General features: G+C 43.5%; 2 protein-coding genes across 2 annotated transcripts; one reads left to right on the forward strand and one right to left on the reverse strand.

Annotated features, from left to right (window-relative positions):
* Window positions 1–3,126: 3,126 nt before the first annotated feature.
* Window positions 3,127–3,573, reverse strand: ONS95_004466 (uncharacterized protein; the record flags this gene model as incomplete). The annotated part of the gene is made up of 2 exons (XM_058497828.1): window positions 3,127–3,387; window positions 3,424–3,573. 2 exons carry the CDS (start codon window positions 3,571–3,573, stop codon window positions 3,127–3,129), a joined length of 411 nt encoding a protein of 136 aa, XP_058352556.1.
* A 555-nt stretch (window positions 3,574–4,128) lies between these two features.
* On the forward strand, window positions 4,129–5,797 carry ONS95_004467 (uncharacterized protein). Its single transcript, XM_058497829.1, has 3 exons — window positions 4,129–4,376; window positions 4,451–5,037; window positions 5,094–5,797. Exons 1-3 carry the CDS (start codon window positions 4,309–4,311, stop codon window positions 5,720–5,722), a joined length of 1,284 nt encoding a protein of 427 aa, XP_058352557.1. The 5' UTR covers window positions 4,129–4,308; the 3' UTR covers window positions 5,723–5,797.
* Window positions 5,798–14,141: the final 8,344 nt, after the last annotated feature.

Genomic DNA, 14,141 nt, shown 5'->3' on the forward strand with positions numbered 1-14,141 from the left:
TGAGGTATTATAATCGTAACGCTTTAAGTAAACACACTTAAAGCATCGTTTTAAAATAGACAAATCTAAAAAGCAAGTACAGGAAAGGCTGCAGTAAAAAGAACAAGGCTTTACGAGTTACGTAACACGCTTAATACAAAGCGCAAGCTAGATACTTTGTTTTTTCTTTGTCTAGGCGACACTTGATTTCTTTACAACACTAGATATAATAGATAAAGAAGATAGTCGTTAGTAACTATTAACGTTTCTTAAGGTCATACTTAAGTGTAAGGACCATGTTAAGCTAAGAGAGGGATAGTATTACAGACCCCTTAACGCTACAGTTCAGTTAGCACTTATATGATAATAAAACTATTAGTAGTACTATAAGGGCATTAGTACTAATAAGGGAGTGATATTATTAATAAGGTAGTACTAGCCAGGGAATAATACAGGACAAGCGAGTAGTACTACTATATACTCACGCTTTAGTAGTAATAGTTACTTAGATCATAGTAGACGATAGGTCACGTGATAGATCCTTAGATCCCTAAATCCCTTTATAAGAAAACAGATCTAAAGATCTAAGGATCTAGTATCTTAAAGGATCTAAGGCAAACGAAGGTTTTATATAAGACTAGCACGTCTGCTATTAGATAAAAGCTTTATACTTAACTTTAAATAGTATTCTGATACTTAGTAACTGTCTTCTGTCTACGTGATACACCTACCTCTCGATCATCAGAGATCAACTGCAGCCTTCTGTATTTACAGCGAGTAAATACCGGACCGTTACAAAAAGACGGCATACAAATAGGGAATAAGGTACACACCAATAGAACTGTCCCTCGATCATATCGAGGAAGAGGAGACTACTATCGCTATAGTCCTCATCTTCATCCTCCGATTCGTTAGAGTTGTTCTCTTAGTTAAGGTAATACTTTAGCAAGTAGGTGTTCTCCTCTCTAGTAATCCACGCCAGATCTGCCTCATCATCTTTATCAACATCGGTATCAACGTCCATTAGTACGATACCAACATAATCCTCCTTACAAGCGAGTCACTCCAGATCTAATAAGTCTGCCTCGTCGTCTCCGTCGACATTAGTATCAACGTCCGTCGGCTCGGTATCGACGTCAGTCTCCTCTTACTCATCCTTTATATCAAAGCAGCTCTCGATGTCTAATCTATCGCTATCAAAGAAAGAGGGAGGGCTTAGTATTAGTTGTTAGCGACGACGCATAACGACTGGATCAAACAAAAGAGACAACGGCGATAACAATTAAAAGCAAAGAATTAAAGCCAAAAATGTGAAAGAAGAGCCTGCTAACCAAATAATAGCAGCGGAGGGGGAGGGGAGCGGGGGAGCGAGGGAAAGCGATAGTTAAAAGGTTTGAAGGAAAAGAAGATAAAAAAAAGAAGGAAGGAGGGAAGGAAAACGAATAAATATAAGAACTGCCATCCTAAGTCACGAGAAGATAAAAGGCAGTCGTTTTCTACTCCCCTCCTTAAAAAGTGTTAAACGAGGATAAGAGAAGCAGTTTTCTAAATAATAACTTGACCTACTCGCTTTTTTTAATATTCCTGCAGTAGGTCGGTTAGGGGTCCCCACCGCCGTGCCGCCTTAGCCATAGGGTACGCGAGCGCTAGGGCAGCGCGAGATTTTAGCAAGTCGGCTGCGGAAAGCAGCGACCAAACCTGCCGAAAACAGTAGCCAGTTTGCCGTCTGGTCGTTAAATAGAGTATTATGTGCAATTAGGCATGTGAATACAACACCAGACCTTCAGCATCATTTCCTGGGAGGCGAAGAGAGCCTGAGCTTTAACTATTAGTTCCACTAGTTAGGGAATAGCACCCCGAATCCTCGGAACTACTGTCCTCGAGGGTAGTATAGAGAGCAAACATCTCCCTGTCATTTGGGGGAGAGTGGACGGCGTCCGCCTGTTCAAGATCAACCGTCGCTGTGGGCTGCTCGAGCGAAGGGTCGATGATCACATCTTGTTGACGGAGAAATATATTTGGGTGCCGAGAAGTTGAAGTTGAAGCGCTACCATACGCAGTAATCCAAAGGTCTGTCAGCTACACTGCCTTACAGCCATTTGGGTCAGGCGATTCCGAAGGCTGGATGGAAATGCTACCGGGGCTCTTGATCGGTAAGGTGGCTGAACACAGGGTAAGCTATCAGCAAGTGCAAAGTTACAAGAAACCAACTAAGAGATGCACTCAGCAGTCTTCAATTGAAATAAATATATATAAAAAAAAACCCCATATGGAACCACCGCATATCTGTTAGTGTTCAATATGTTGACTTGAAATATGAAAACACAAAAAAATAGAGCCAGGAAAGGACCGGCTTCTTACCAGCGAATCGACCAAAGCCAGGACAGACACAACAAGCACTGTGAACTTACGTACCTATACGTTCCCTCGGATTGACTACTCAATAAATCACTCATCTTCCTATGTTTACAATTCAACGCGAAAGGAACCCTCTGAATTCTCCAGAACTCCTCGTGTACGAATAAAATAGGGGCAGAAAGAGAAAGTTCTATCCGAGAAATCAAACCAGCCCGACACGATGCTGCACCGCCCTCAAATACGACCAACTCTATCAATACTCCCCGAGAAGTCAGCACACCCAACTACAACAGTTGGTAAAACTCGATTCTATTAACGGTGTTAAAGCCCAAACCAATAGGTAGCTCGTGTCAGTAAGAGATCTCATTAAAGTAAGCTGCAAAAACCCTCTTCTAAGTCCTTGACCCTTTGCTTTACTTATTCCAAGAAACGAAGGTAGAACTGGTGTGGGAAAGAGCCGCAGGAAGACGAAACGAAGCTGTGCCGTGGGAGGAAGAAGGGCAATCGTTAGTTATCCACGCTAAGTGTCACCATAATTGCGACCCAGCTCTTGATCCGCGAGAACTGGTAAGAAGTATTAACTTATATCTTCGCACCTACTAGGACAAGCTTAACTTCCTGCTCCTTATCCATTTCAACAGTGTAGTTCTTCCAACCAGCCTTTGGCAAATCAATCTCCGGTTCTTCTATCAAGAACTTTATAAACACGCCATGCGTCACAATAACAATGTCCCTCTTCTCCCTATTGTTTAATTGCTCACTTAGTTCCACCAGGCCTCTCCGCACTCTCTAAGCCCGCTCGTGCACTACTTCGTCGTCTGCAGCGAATATACCGTCCTTCGATGGCCAACCCTTGCCCAAGCCTTCGAAATTTAGCCTCGGGAAAGCCTTTTCCAATATCGCTCGGTCGGAACCAGTGTCGCAGGCGAGTGCACTCCGCTCTTGCAAGAGTGGGTCAATTACAAGGCTTGCTCCATTCTCGACACCGTATCCAGAACTTGGATCGAAGTACCGTTTGTCAAGGATGCTGGGAAATGCAGTGAGAGTAGTCTAGAGAGCGCGTCGGAGCGGGGAGGTGATGATTACGCCAACGCGTCCGGCGTAAGGGAATGACTGATCGAGTTTTGCAGCTTGTTCAAAGCCGAGCGAGGTCAGGGAAGGGTCGAGCTGGGAGAAGTCTCTTGAGACATTGTGGACAGATTCGGCGTGGCGGATGAGATGGATTTGGGATGCCATGGTAATATTTTTGTAGAGTCGGAACGATGAGTTTTTAACGTCGATGATATTCGACACAAAAAAGCAAGATGCGATGGAGAGAATTCGTGATCGATGCTACTTTGCACGTCATACTCTTGTCTTGGCGCAGCACGCGTGAGAAGCCTGCATCTTCATTTGCGCATGAGCACGGGACGGTACGAACTAGCTTCGATATCGTGAGAACGAACATAAACCGCTGCATTCCCCCGACGTGAGCTTCTCCCCGTCTGAACCCACCTTTGATATCATTCACCACACAACAATGTCCTTCGCAGTCAGCATTCTACGCCAGCTGTCTCGCCACCTCTCCCGTCTCCGTGATCTTGCCCGCCAGTCTTCCAGTGGTTCGGCCCCGCTTCAGGGAAACCACAATTCTCTTCCTAATCGACTAGCTGACGTCTTCCTTCGCACATGGGATCTCGGCTTTACAGCGTTTGGCGGCCCGCCAGTGCATTTCCAGATCTTACATCAAAGGTTTGTGGATGGTAAAGGTGGAAAGCAGAAGTGGGTAGATGAGGAGACCGTGCGTTACACATTTCCCTTGTGCTGGGGGTTCTACTGAGCAGTGATGTATCTCTACGCACAAATTCTCTGTAGTTGGGACGGAGCGCGACAGAGATCATTTTTGAGTGAGAGCCTAGGCTGACGACTGAATATTAGTATCAGGAGCTGTTTGCAATATGCCAAGGTCTCCCTGGACCTGGGAGCACGAAAATGATCTTCTGCCTTACATTGCTACATGCAGGGTTCATTCCAGCCCTATTTGTTTTCTTGACCTGGAGGTACGTTGTGCGAATTTCCTCTTTAGCACTTGCATTATCCATGCCAATGAGGAAGCTCACGTGTATTTCTACAGTCTTCCTGGGGCAATCGGCATGTATGCTCTTTCTCTTGGTGTCCAGCGTATGAATGAGATTCTTCCCTTGCCGGTTTATGCCCTTCTTTCTGGACTGAACGCCTCAACCGTCGGCATCATCGCGCTAGCCGCTGTGCAGCTTGCCGAGAAAGCAATCAGAGACAAGCTTACCCGTATCCTGGTACTTCTTGGAGCATGCGCGGGTCTGTGTTACAATGCATTGTGGTTCTTCCCGGTGCTCATGCTCATCGGCGGTCTCACTAGCGTCATCTGGGATGGCTGGATGAGCCAGAGGATTGGCAAGGTGAGGGCGATGCTGAAACGAAAAAAGAACGGCCCAGAAAGCACGGCAGAGGAGGCTGGTGCCACTGATAGTGTACAACTTGATGACAGAATAGAGAGCCAAAATAGGGTGCATAGAAGGAATGCTGCTGCGAGCTCGATCAAGTCAAGCAATTCAGTATCAGCTGTACAACTGCCTGCTGCGGACAACTCGCGGTTACAGACAGAGCAAGCTGCGACAAATGATACCGCAGACCATATGATCCGCATCAAGGTTGGAATCGCGATTACAATTATATTTTTTAGTATCTATATCCCATCCGCTCTTCACATTGTTGACCTTGCTAACCTGGATTCACAGCTTCCTTTACCGCCATTCTTGTAGCTCGAGGCAGTATCAATGCCCCCCCGCTCGTTCTCGATCTCTTCGCCAACATGTACCTAGCTGGTACAATCATCTTCGGCGGCGGCCCAGTGGTTATTCCCCTTCTCCGTTCATATGTTGTCGATCCCGGTTGGGTCTCTAGCCGCGACTTTCTCCTAGGCCTCGCTATCATCCAGGCCTTCCCTGGTCCCAACTTCAACTTTGCTGTCTACCTGAGCGCACTTACATTGCAACGATCCCAGTTCCCAACTGTCTTTGGTGCGTTCCTAGGCTTCCTCGGTATTTTCCTCCCTGGAATCACACTAGCGGTTGCTGTGCAGAGCTTCTGGCGGGTGCTACGGACGAAGAAGTGGGTAGTAGACCTGCTACGAGGGGTGAATGCGACAGCAGTGGGGTTGGTATTCACGGCGGTTTACAGACTATGGGAGATTGGTTATCTCGTACCTGAAGACAGTCGCGGGCGGAGTTTGGCAGCGGAGCCATGGTGGGTCGTTGTTGCTGCAGTCACGTACGCGGAGAGTGCTTGGTTTAATGTTCCACCAGCCGTTGCCATTGTGATAGGCGCCGTGTTAGGGCTTTGCTGGTACGGTGCAGTTGGGCGATGAAAGTCACTAGTCACGCGAAACCTAGCCTGTGGTATGTCATGTCATGTGCGGAGAAAGTGGATGGAGGAAAGAGCCAAGTTGGTTCATTGAGATCCCGTTCTGGCACATAGATATCCTTTTAGGATCAAGGGCGTGTAAAATTAACCCAAAACCAGAAATGGCCAAGAGAGGATCTTTACGTGGAAGCTGGTTGGTAAAGGAAATGTAACTTACATTTTACCGTGATTATTATGGAATACAGTAAACTTGAGTAGGAATCCTTGGTCGCTTGTTTGGGGAGGCACCAATCCAGGTGGCGACGTCGTGTGTCACAGCACGCCCTGGCCGCCATAAGGTTGACAATGACTTATTATTATCGTGGGGTGACTTGAACACCAGATCTAACCGTTTTATGAGTTTAAAAGGCGAAAAGTGCTCGAGCTGAAGTAGCTGTTCTCTTGGCTGGTGTCAGGAAAGAAATGAAGGACACAACGCCGGGTCAAACAGAGCGCAACAATGCTATTTACATATGCCTCATACCCTTTGAAAGCCCTTCAAATGGAAGGCGAAAGATCGATGTGATAGTAGCATGCTTAGATTGAAAGGAGCTAGGCTACTGTACAGCTAAGCTTACCAGTGATCTTGGAGAAGTCCAACCACAGATTAGGATCGGGCCCTTGGATGGCTTCGTCAGGGCGGCCGGCTTCTGACGTATACCGTAATTGGCCCGACATGACCCCAAGAAAGTCCCCTGGCTGTATGGGGACGACTGGGCACGGGGCCACGATTGTCCTCGAGGCAGGGGTCACATCTTCTTCCAATCTCCAACTGTTTTCCGCTACGCAAAGATAGACGTTACATCCGAACGTGCGCACTTCCTTTCAGAATCACGACTTTACAAAATGCCCTTTCTTAAGCTACAAAATTCCAATATATCCGAAGCGGAGCGCATAGCCCGACGCCGGGGCACTCGTTTGAGAAAAATAGTACTAGATCACGTTTACGACCTCATAAAGTCACGTGGCTGTAAAACGCTAAGACGTGCAAACTTCCTACACTTGACGTTATGAAAAGTCAGTCAAATATCTCGTGCTGCCGCCAACATACAATACTGTCTGCCTTTAGTCATCAACTTTGTACTTGCTTACAATGTCTCGGCCATCTCTTCTCAAGTTTTCGCATTTTATTCTCGACGAAAAGACTCTCTTTGAGAGTTATGCTTTTCTCGTATATTCTTATGACGGTAAATCCACTCCATTTGGTAAACTAGTTTCGAAGGATAGTGTCGTCACGGTTATCGCGATTTTTGGTACAGTCTTTTTTCCTCAATCTGCTCACCTGTTTTCGAAACGGCAACTAATCCGTCTGTATTTGAGTCCGCCATTTCTTCTACTCCTGCGATCAAAATTATATCCGCTCCCTGCCGCCACATATTACCCCAGCTACCCTCTCTACTCTACCTTCCGGCCCGGCCCGACTTCTTGTTATCGGCTACGGCGACCCATCCCGCATCCTCTTTTATACTACCGAAACGTCCTACGAGTTCTTAATATTCACAGACCCTACTTGTCGCTTATACGAAAAGCTTTGTATGAAAAGATCTTTAGCTAGTTCTTCGAAACCAACTTACATAAAACACTCGCTGTTCAGTCTGATCATAAGTAGTGTGCGACAAATGATCTGAAGCGGATTTGGGGCGTTCAAAGGCGGAGACTATAGTTAGAATAGCAGAGAGTGGATTTTTAGGGCAGGGAAATGTGTGTGGATACATAGGATGGAGACGACATCGGATTATGTGCCGGCGGAGGAGTTGATACAGGTGCTGAGGGAGATTGGAAATTAAGAGGTGGAGGGCGATGGGAAGAAAATTGGATCCCTCTGGCGTGTTATTTCGAGCGGATTTCGGCTGGCTAGGAAAGGACAGTTCTCGGAACCCACCACCAGGAATAAGGGGTTATTATGCAATTTTTGAAAAGAGTCTAGATGTAAATAGGTTGTATATTGTAATAAACTCCAGTTACTGCTTTTTAGATGTGGTTTGACTGGTGAGGTGATTGTCCGACAAATGAGGTGTTTTTGTCGTGGTGTGGTTTTGTAAATTGGGGGTATAGAGTAAGTCAAGTTCTTTAGGTTATATAAAATAGCAGACGGGACAAGGGTGATGGTATTGCGACTGTGTTGTTGGATAGCTTTGTTGGACTAAACCGACAAAGGTCCAGTTATCACTCATACGAGGAGTCGAGGGCTGCAAACGATATTATTCTCCCGATATTGCACATGTCTGCTCGTTAAATCGTATTGGTTCTTTTAAGGAGTGGCGACAGCGCTAGACTGGTGTTGAATTTACGTGTTTGTTCTAAAGCTAGTACAGCTGTTCAATCTAGCTTATCTCTTACCCCAGATTCTCATTTTACTAACGCTTCACGCCAACCCCAAAGACAATCAAAATCCTCACAAAAACCATAGGCGCCGTAGTCCAAAACACAACCCAATCCTCCGTCGCTTAGCTTCCCATCGTAGACCAAGCACCCCATCCTCCAACAGCCTGCGTAACACTATGGCAATAAGCCGTATCGCTAAGCAGCATTCCCATACATAAAATTCGCCAAAAGCGCAAGTCATCAAATAGACGGAGCACGATTGCTTCGTTAAACGTAAAGTATAGCCACGCTCCGCCGAGCTCGGTGTACAAGAAGGCGGTACTTGCAGCGAAAGACGCGGAGTTGCGCGTCATCGTCGAAATGTATTCGCTTGGGTTACGGAATGCGAGGAGTGCGCCTAGTACGGCGAGTAAAAGTTCGATTGTTGTGAGTATGAGGCGGTAGACGAGGGGGATTGAAGCCGTCGCTGAGACGGATACTCCGGAATTGCGAGTTGGCGCTATGGCGATCAGTGACATCTATAAACAAATAAGGCAGTACAAGAACAGTCGACATCGACGCCGTGGTACAAAAGTAGCTCCACGCATCAAGTAGAGAGTTAGCTACAAGGTAGAGAGTTGGCTGCAAGAAAGAGAGGCGGCCGCCCTAAGCAGCTATTCGGGTCGCCTCTTACTTCAAAGATAATTCTTAGCATCGCTCTTATCATAAGCATTAACCCAAAAGCTTTTGAAACTATAAGAAGATACACAAACAAAGCCGGAGCTTAAAGTGAAAACTTATGTTATATTTTCCTAGCAAAGTCAAGCTGTTTTACAATACAAAGTCACGCTTTTTAAAGAAATTCCATACTCAATCCCTCCCACTTGCTCTCAATTGTTCTATCGCACAAGCCTCACGCTTCGATATCTCTTACTCGGTCAGCTCTTCACACTCCCGTGCCGTGAGCCTGCTTATCGCTTATTTCTTTTACTAGATACTCGCATGCCACTTAATAAACAAAAACGTCTTCATCCTATCCATCTTCAATAAACATCACCTGTTGCAAAACCTACACATCTGGGCTCGTAAGTCTATTTTGAGCTCGGTATTCGTACAGCTTATCACTCTTAACCTAAAGCATATTAAGCCTTTGTGCTTCTTTTGGGTCTGCCTCGTCCTCTTTTCGCTTGTCCAGCAAATAATCCGCCCTGTCTTCTACGAGATCTGAGTGTTTTGGCATCTCCCCCAGTAATAAACGTTCACAACCACTGACCTGATCGAACAAATGGCCACGCTCTCTAGCGCAATAAGTAATTACCAAAGCTCGGAAAAGTAGCGAGGTCTTTTTGTACGAAATGCGGCACGCATGTTTTCAGAAAGAGGACTCCAGCCCCCCGCCTAAAGTCACGGAGACGATACATGTTATATTAAAAACGCTCGATAATAATAGTTTAGAGATAGATAGTATCAAGCCTGATACGCATTTCCAGTAGCATCATAAGATCGGCTAAGTAAAAAGGATAGTAAGCGATAGGGATAAGGTGTTAGGAAGTAGAAAGAATTTGCAGTAGCATCCCAATAAGAGTTCGCTAGAGGTTGTTTGATAGCCATTCATTAGCTATAAGAGAGCTAGCTAGCTCCTTCTTCCAACTGAAGCTAGGCCATGGGTTTATAAGGTCATACCTATATAGACTAGGCCATACGGATAGTGACTTGTGTAGGTGTGGGAGGAGAGAGACAACCACCCATCTACTTTTGAGCTGCAAAGAGACAGGAATAGCCAAGGCGAGGACCAAGCTACGGGACGAAATGAAGGGAGCGAGACTTAGTCTACCTCTCTTAATGCATACAAAAATTGGGATCGAGAAGACGCTAGATTTTCTCAAAAAGACTAGACTTTGTACCAGGAAATGGTACTTAGAGAGAAGGCAGGAGGAGGAGCAGGAGCAGGAGGAGGAGTAAGAGGAGGAGGAGGAGTAAGAGGAGGAATAATCGTGATACCTTCTACACGTTCTTCGATAATTTTCCTTTGTTATAACTAGGGCTATGCCCTCAATGTCCCCTGGAACAAATTGGCTACCTTTCCCGTACTTTATATAGAAACGCCGGGGCTTATTGCCCCAGCCGTCCTACTATAGTCTTCGACTTACACAGGACGTTAAAAGGAATAATAATAATAATAATAATTAGCATGATCAAGAACCTTCGCGACTGAGGCGGGGTTGTGGAGTTGGACCTGCTGTTTTCGGCGGGTTTGGTCGCTGTTTTACGTGGGCTCGTGTTGGAATTGGCCTAGCACCTGATTATGTAAGCTATGCGATAAGGCAGACCTGCCCCATAGTGGATCAATAAAACAACTCTTCAACAAGTCATCGATCGACATATGTGCCTTGCATCCACCGTCAAACCACCAGTAATAGCCTGCGCACCAACAGCTCGAACCCCCAAAGCTGATCACGTGTGCATCCGAGACGCTGGCGGCTAATCTTCGCTACGTTCAAACGTCGACCTCTTTCTGTTTCTCTGATCCCAGTTCTCGATTCTCTGCCTTCATACCCCCCCCCCTCCCACCCCCGTTTTAGGAGGACCTTTGGTCAGTTACTATGGTACTGCCCATCGTTCGTCCTCACATATATACCCGCCTCATCCCTATCCCCCTTTTCCTACCTTTTGACTTAACACCTCACACGACGACATTCTGCTCTTAACTACCTTACTACTAGACTGAACGATCCTCCTTTCACGATAGTCGCTAGGAACTATACCACGGTCAATCTGCGATTGCTCTTAACTTTGTTGCTAAATCTAACACGCCTAAATAATCATATTAAACGTTGTTATCTTAAACTGAAAATCTAACTACACCTTCCTGAATATTACCAGAAATCTGATTAATTAAAACAATAAAACGACCGTCAAGTGTAACTTTACTAATAGTATAAAAGATAACTTTAGTATATTATTAACAAGTTCAACAAGTAAAAAAGCAAATACTTGATTAACGACGTGAAGTACGTAACTAGTCTGACTTTAAAACTAGGTTCTATCTACCCAAGAGTCTATACTAGCGCTTAATAATCCGGGACTGTTTCAAGAGGACTTCGATAGCGTTTGTTATTTACATATGCGAGGTAGATTAGGTAAAAAAAAAGAGTACAGTCCACTAATATTGTTTGCGGCTTAAGATGCTTTTTAATTAAGAGTACAGCTGTTATACAAATACTAATAATATAAAAGAGGTTCTTATAATAAAGGCCCCGGTTATCTTATTATTATCTTAATACAAGGATACTAACGTTTGTTTAGTACATCTACAGTCCTTTTACAAGGGACTTTAATCTTGATATCACAAGTCAAAGAAAAGCTTATCTTTAGTGTTAACAACCTTTTACTTTTACTTAACTATTACTAGGCACGCGACACTTTTACTTTCTCTACAGAGTGATATCATATATAGTTCACACTGATCCTGCTTCTTTTCTTTGCCACAAGATACTAGTCTGTAAAGTTAGTTAACGTAAAGAAAAAGAAGAAGTAGTAGTGGCCTGGCTTTAAAGACGATGATACTAGCGATAAAAATGTAGACGATAATGGCTTTAAAGATGTAAAGTTGGCGCTGATGCTGACTTTAGGTTTAATAATTATAATAACGTTGTTACTGACTTAGGCTCTGAGAACAATAATAGTTCTGATAACGATATTATTATAAGCGATATTAAAACAGATCTTAAACAATTCAACGCGCTTTATTATAAAGACGTCTGCTTTTTAGTCGTGTGAAACCTTATAATAAGAAAGTGAGATATACTTGCGATAAAGGTTAAGCTAGCGTACTATAAGGGAGCTAAAAGACGCTTAAAGCTATAAGTTAACGAACCTATTCTTTATTATATGTCTAAAGTAAACTGACAGACTATAACAGTACGATATTCTTATTTACTAAAGTAAACGACTTAATCTTTTGTCTGATCACTTACCTTGTCTTTTTAGTTATCACAGATAGCGCTTTTAAGATATTAAGCTTGACTACAGCTAAGCGGGTCTTTAAGTATAAAGTGTAAGGCTTAGTTATGTTTACGCTACTATCTTAAAAGTAAGAAATACTTAAGACTTTAATTTTCCGTTAAGATAAGAAGCTAGCTAATAGTATAATAACCTCTCTGACAATCGCTCTTACTTACTCTTAATTTAAGGACTGCTTAAACTAGCTTAGGCTTAAAGCGGGCTTCTTAAAAAAAGCTAACTAGCTATTGCTTTTATCGTGAGACAGCTAATGTCGTGTTACAGACCCCTTGGCGCTACGGTTCAGTTGGCACCTATATAATGATAAAACCATTAGTAGTACTATGGGGGCATTAGTACTAACGAGGGAGCGGTACTATCGATAGGGTAGTACTAGCCAGGGAATGATACAGGACAATCGAGTGGTACTGCTGTACACTCACGCTTCGGTAGTAATAGTTACCTAGATCACAGTGGACGATAGGTCACGTGATAGATCCCTGGATCCCTGGATCCCCTTATAGGAAAACGGATCCAAGGATCTAAGGATCCAGTATCTTAAGGGATCTAAGGCGAACGAAGGTTTTATATAAGACTAGCACGTCTGCTATTAGATAGAAGCTTCGTGCTTAACTTCAAATAGTATTCTGATACTTAGTAACTATCTTCTTATCTACGTGATACACCTACCTCTCGATCATCAGAGATCAACTGTAGCCTTCTGTATTTACAGCGAGTAAATACCGGACCGTTATATGTCGTTAACTGTATGTATTTTATAACATCACAAATATAAACCATTTTACTAATAGAGTCTTTTTTTTGTGTTTAAGTACAGTCACAGATATAGTTTAAGATCAGGTTATACAACATAACCTAAACTTAGCGGTATATAACAGAGCTTATATTAATAAAAAGGTGCTATTTGATGTCTTGTCTGTTATCTTTAAGCGACCCTTTATAAATGGCGTCTTACGTATACTTACTTATATAAGCCTTATGCGTGATCTTTGTGCGCTAGTTCACGTGCTAAATGATATTTTAGTAGCGCTTCCTCCTGACTTACGTATCGTTAATCTTAAGTAGTAACAGGTGTAGCTAAAAGCTAAAGCTTACAAGATTTAAAGAATAAAAGTTAAGGCGATAGTTTAATGTCTTACTGTAAAAATCAGTATTACCTGAACTTAACAGTAAAATATTATCTCTAAAAAGTACTGAGCTGACTACTTTTATTATCGCCTAATAAAAGATATCAAAAGGCAGAACAGTAGACAGTAAGAAAAGGAGTATATTAAGCTAGTAGTTAAATATTAAATCTTTAAACAAGCGTAACTAGCTGAACTTATTTACACTTATATCGTAAGTATACCCCTGCAAGAGATTATCGCGCACTAGATCTACTCTGCTAGTCTTATAGTCGCCTTATACTGCCGCCGCGAAATGCCTTAATAGTACTGACTTTAAGTTACCTTACTACAGCTACCTCTTGTTAAAAAGGAATCGCCTGATCTTAAGCTATTCCCTCTTAAGCTTACTAAGGACTAGTGCCTGATTTATATTAGTGACAAATTAAAGAGCTATAAGAAACAGATAGGCTCTTTTTACTACCTTACAAAAATAATAGATCACGTTAAACAGATTCACCTTAAAAGAAAAGATCTACACGTTAAAATAAAGTGTTATTACCTAGCGTGTAAGTCTTAAAGGCTTGTTCTTAAGCACTTAGAGGATTTTAAAGGCCATGTACAAATAATACACAGCGTCAAGCTTCGTAAACCAAGGTTTGTACGTCCGTTAAAATAGACTGCGTTCCATTTCATATATAAATCTCCTCTTGTTTATGTTTGCTATGTCAAAGAAGTCACTCTCGTGGGAGGAGTTCACTGTAGTAACTGGAAAGGTAGGTAAGGGGATAAATAAGATTGTGGTAGAGACTCAGAGTTGTTCGCATCGTAATCCTTAGGCTGGCGGCGGGATTAGTTTTCCCTTTCACTTCGTCTCAGGGCATTTCATCTAGCGATTTACTTGTTAGGGTGTATCTTATTGCCTATGAAAATTTTGTACAAATTGGGGTTCGG

The sequence above is a fragment of the Cadophora gregata genome (assembly GCF_030347475.1).
Source record: "Cadophora gregata isolate MNR1 chromosome Unknown scaffold_14, whole genome shotgun sequence".
Lineage (NCBI taxonomy): Eukaryota > Fungi > Ascomycota > Leotiomycetes > Helotiales > Ploettnerulaceae > Cadophora > Cadophora gregata.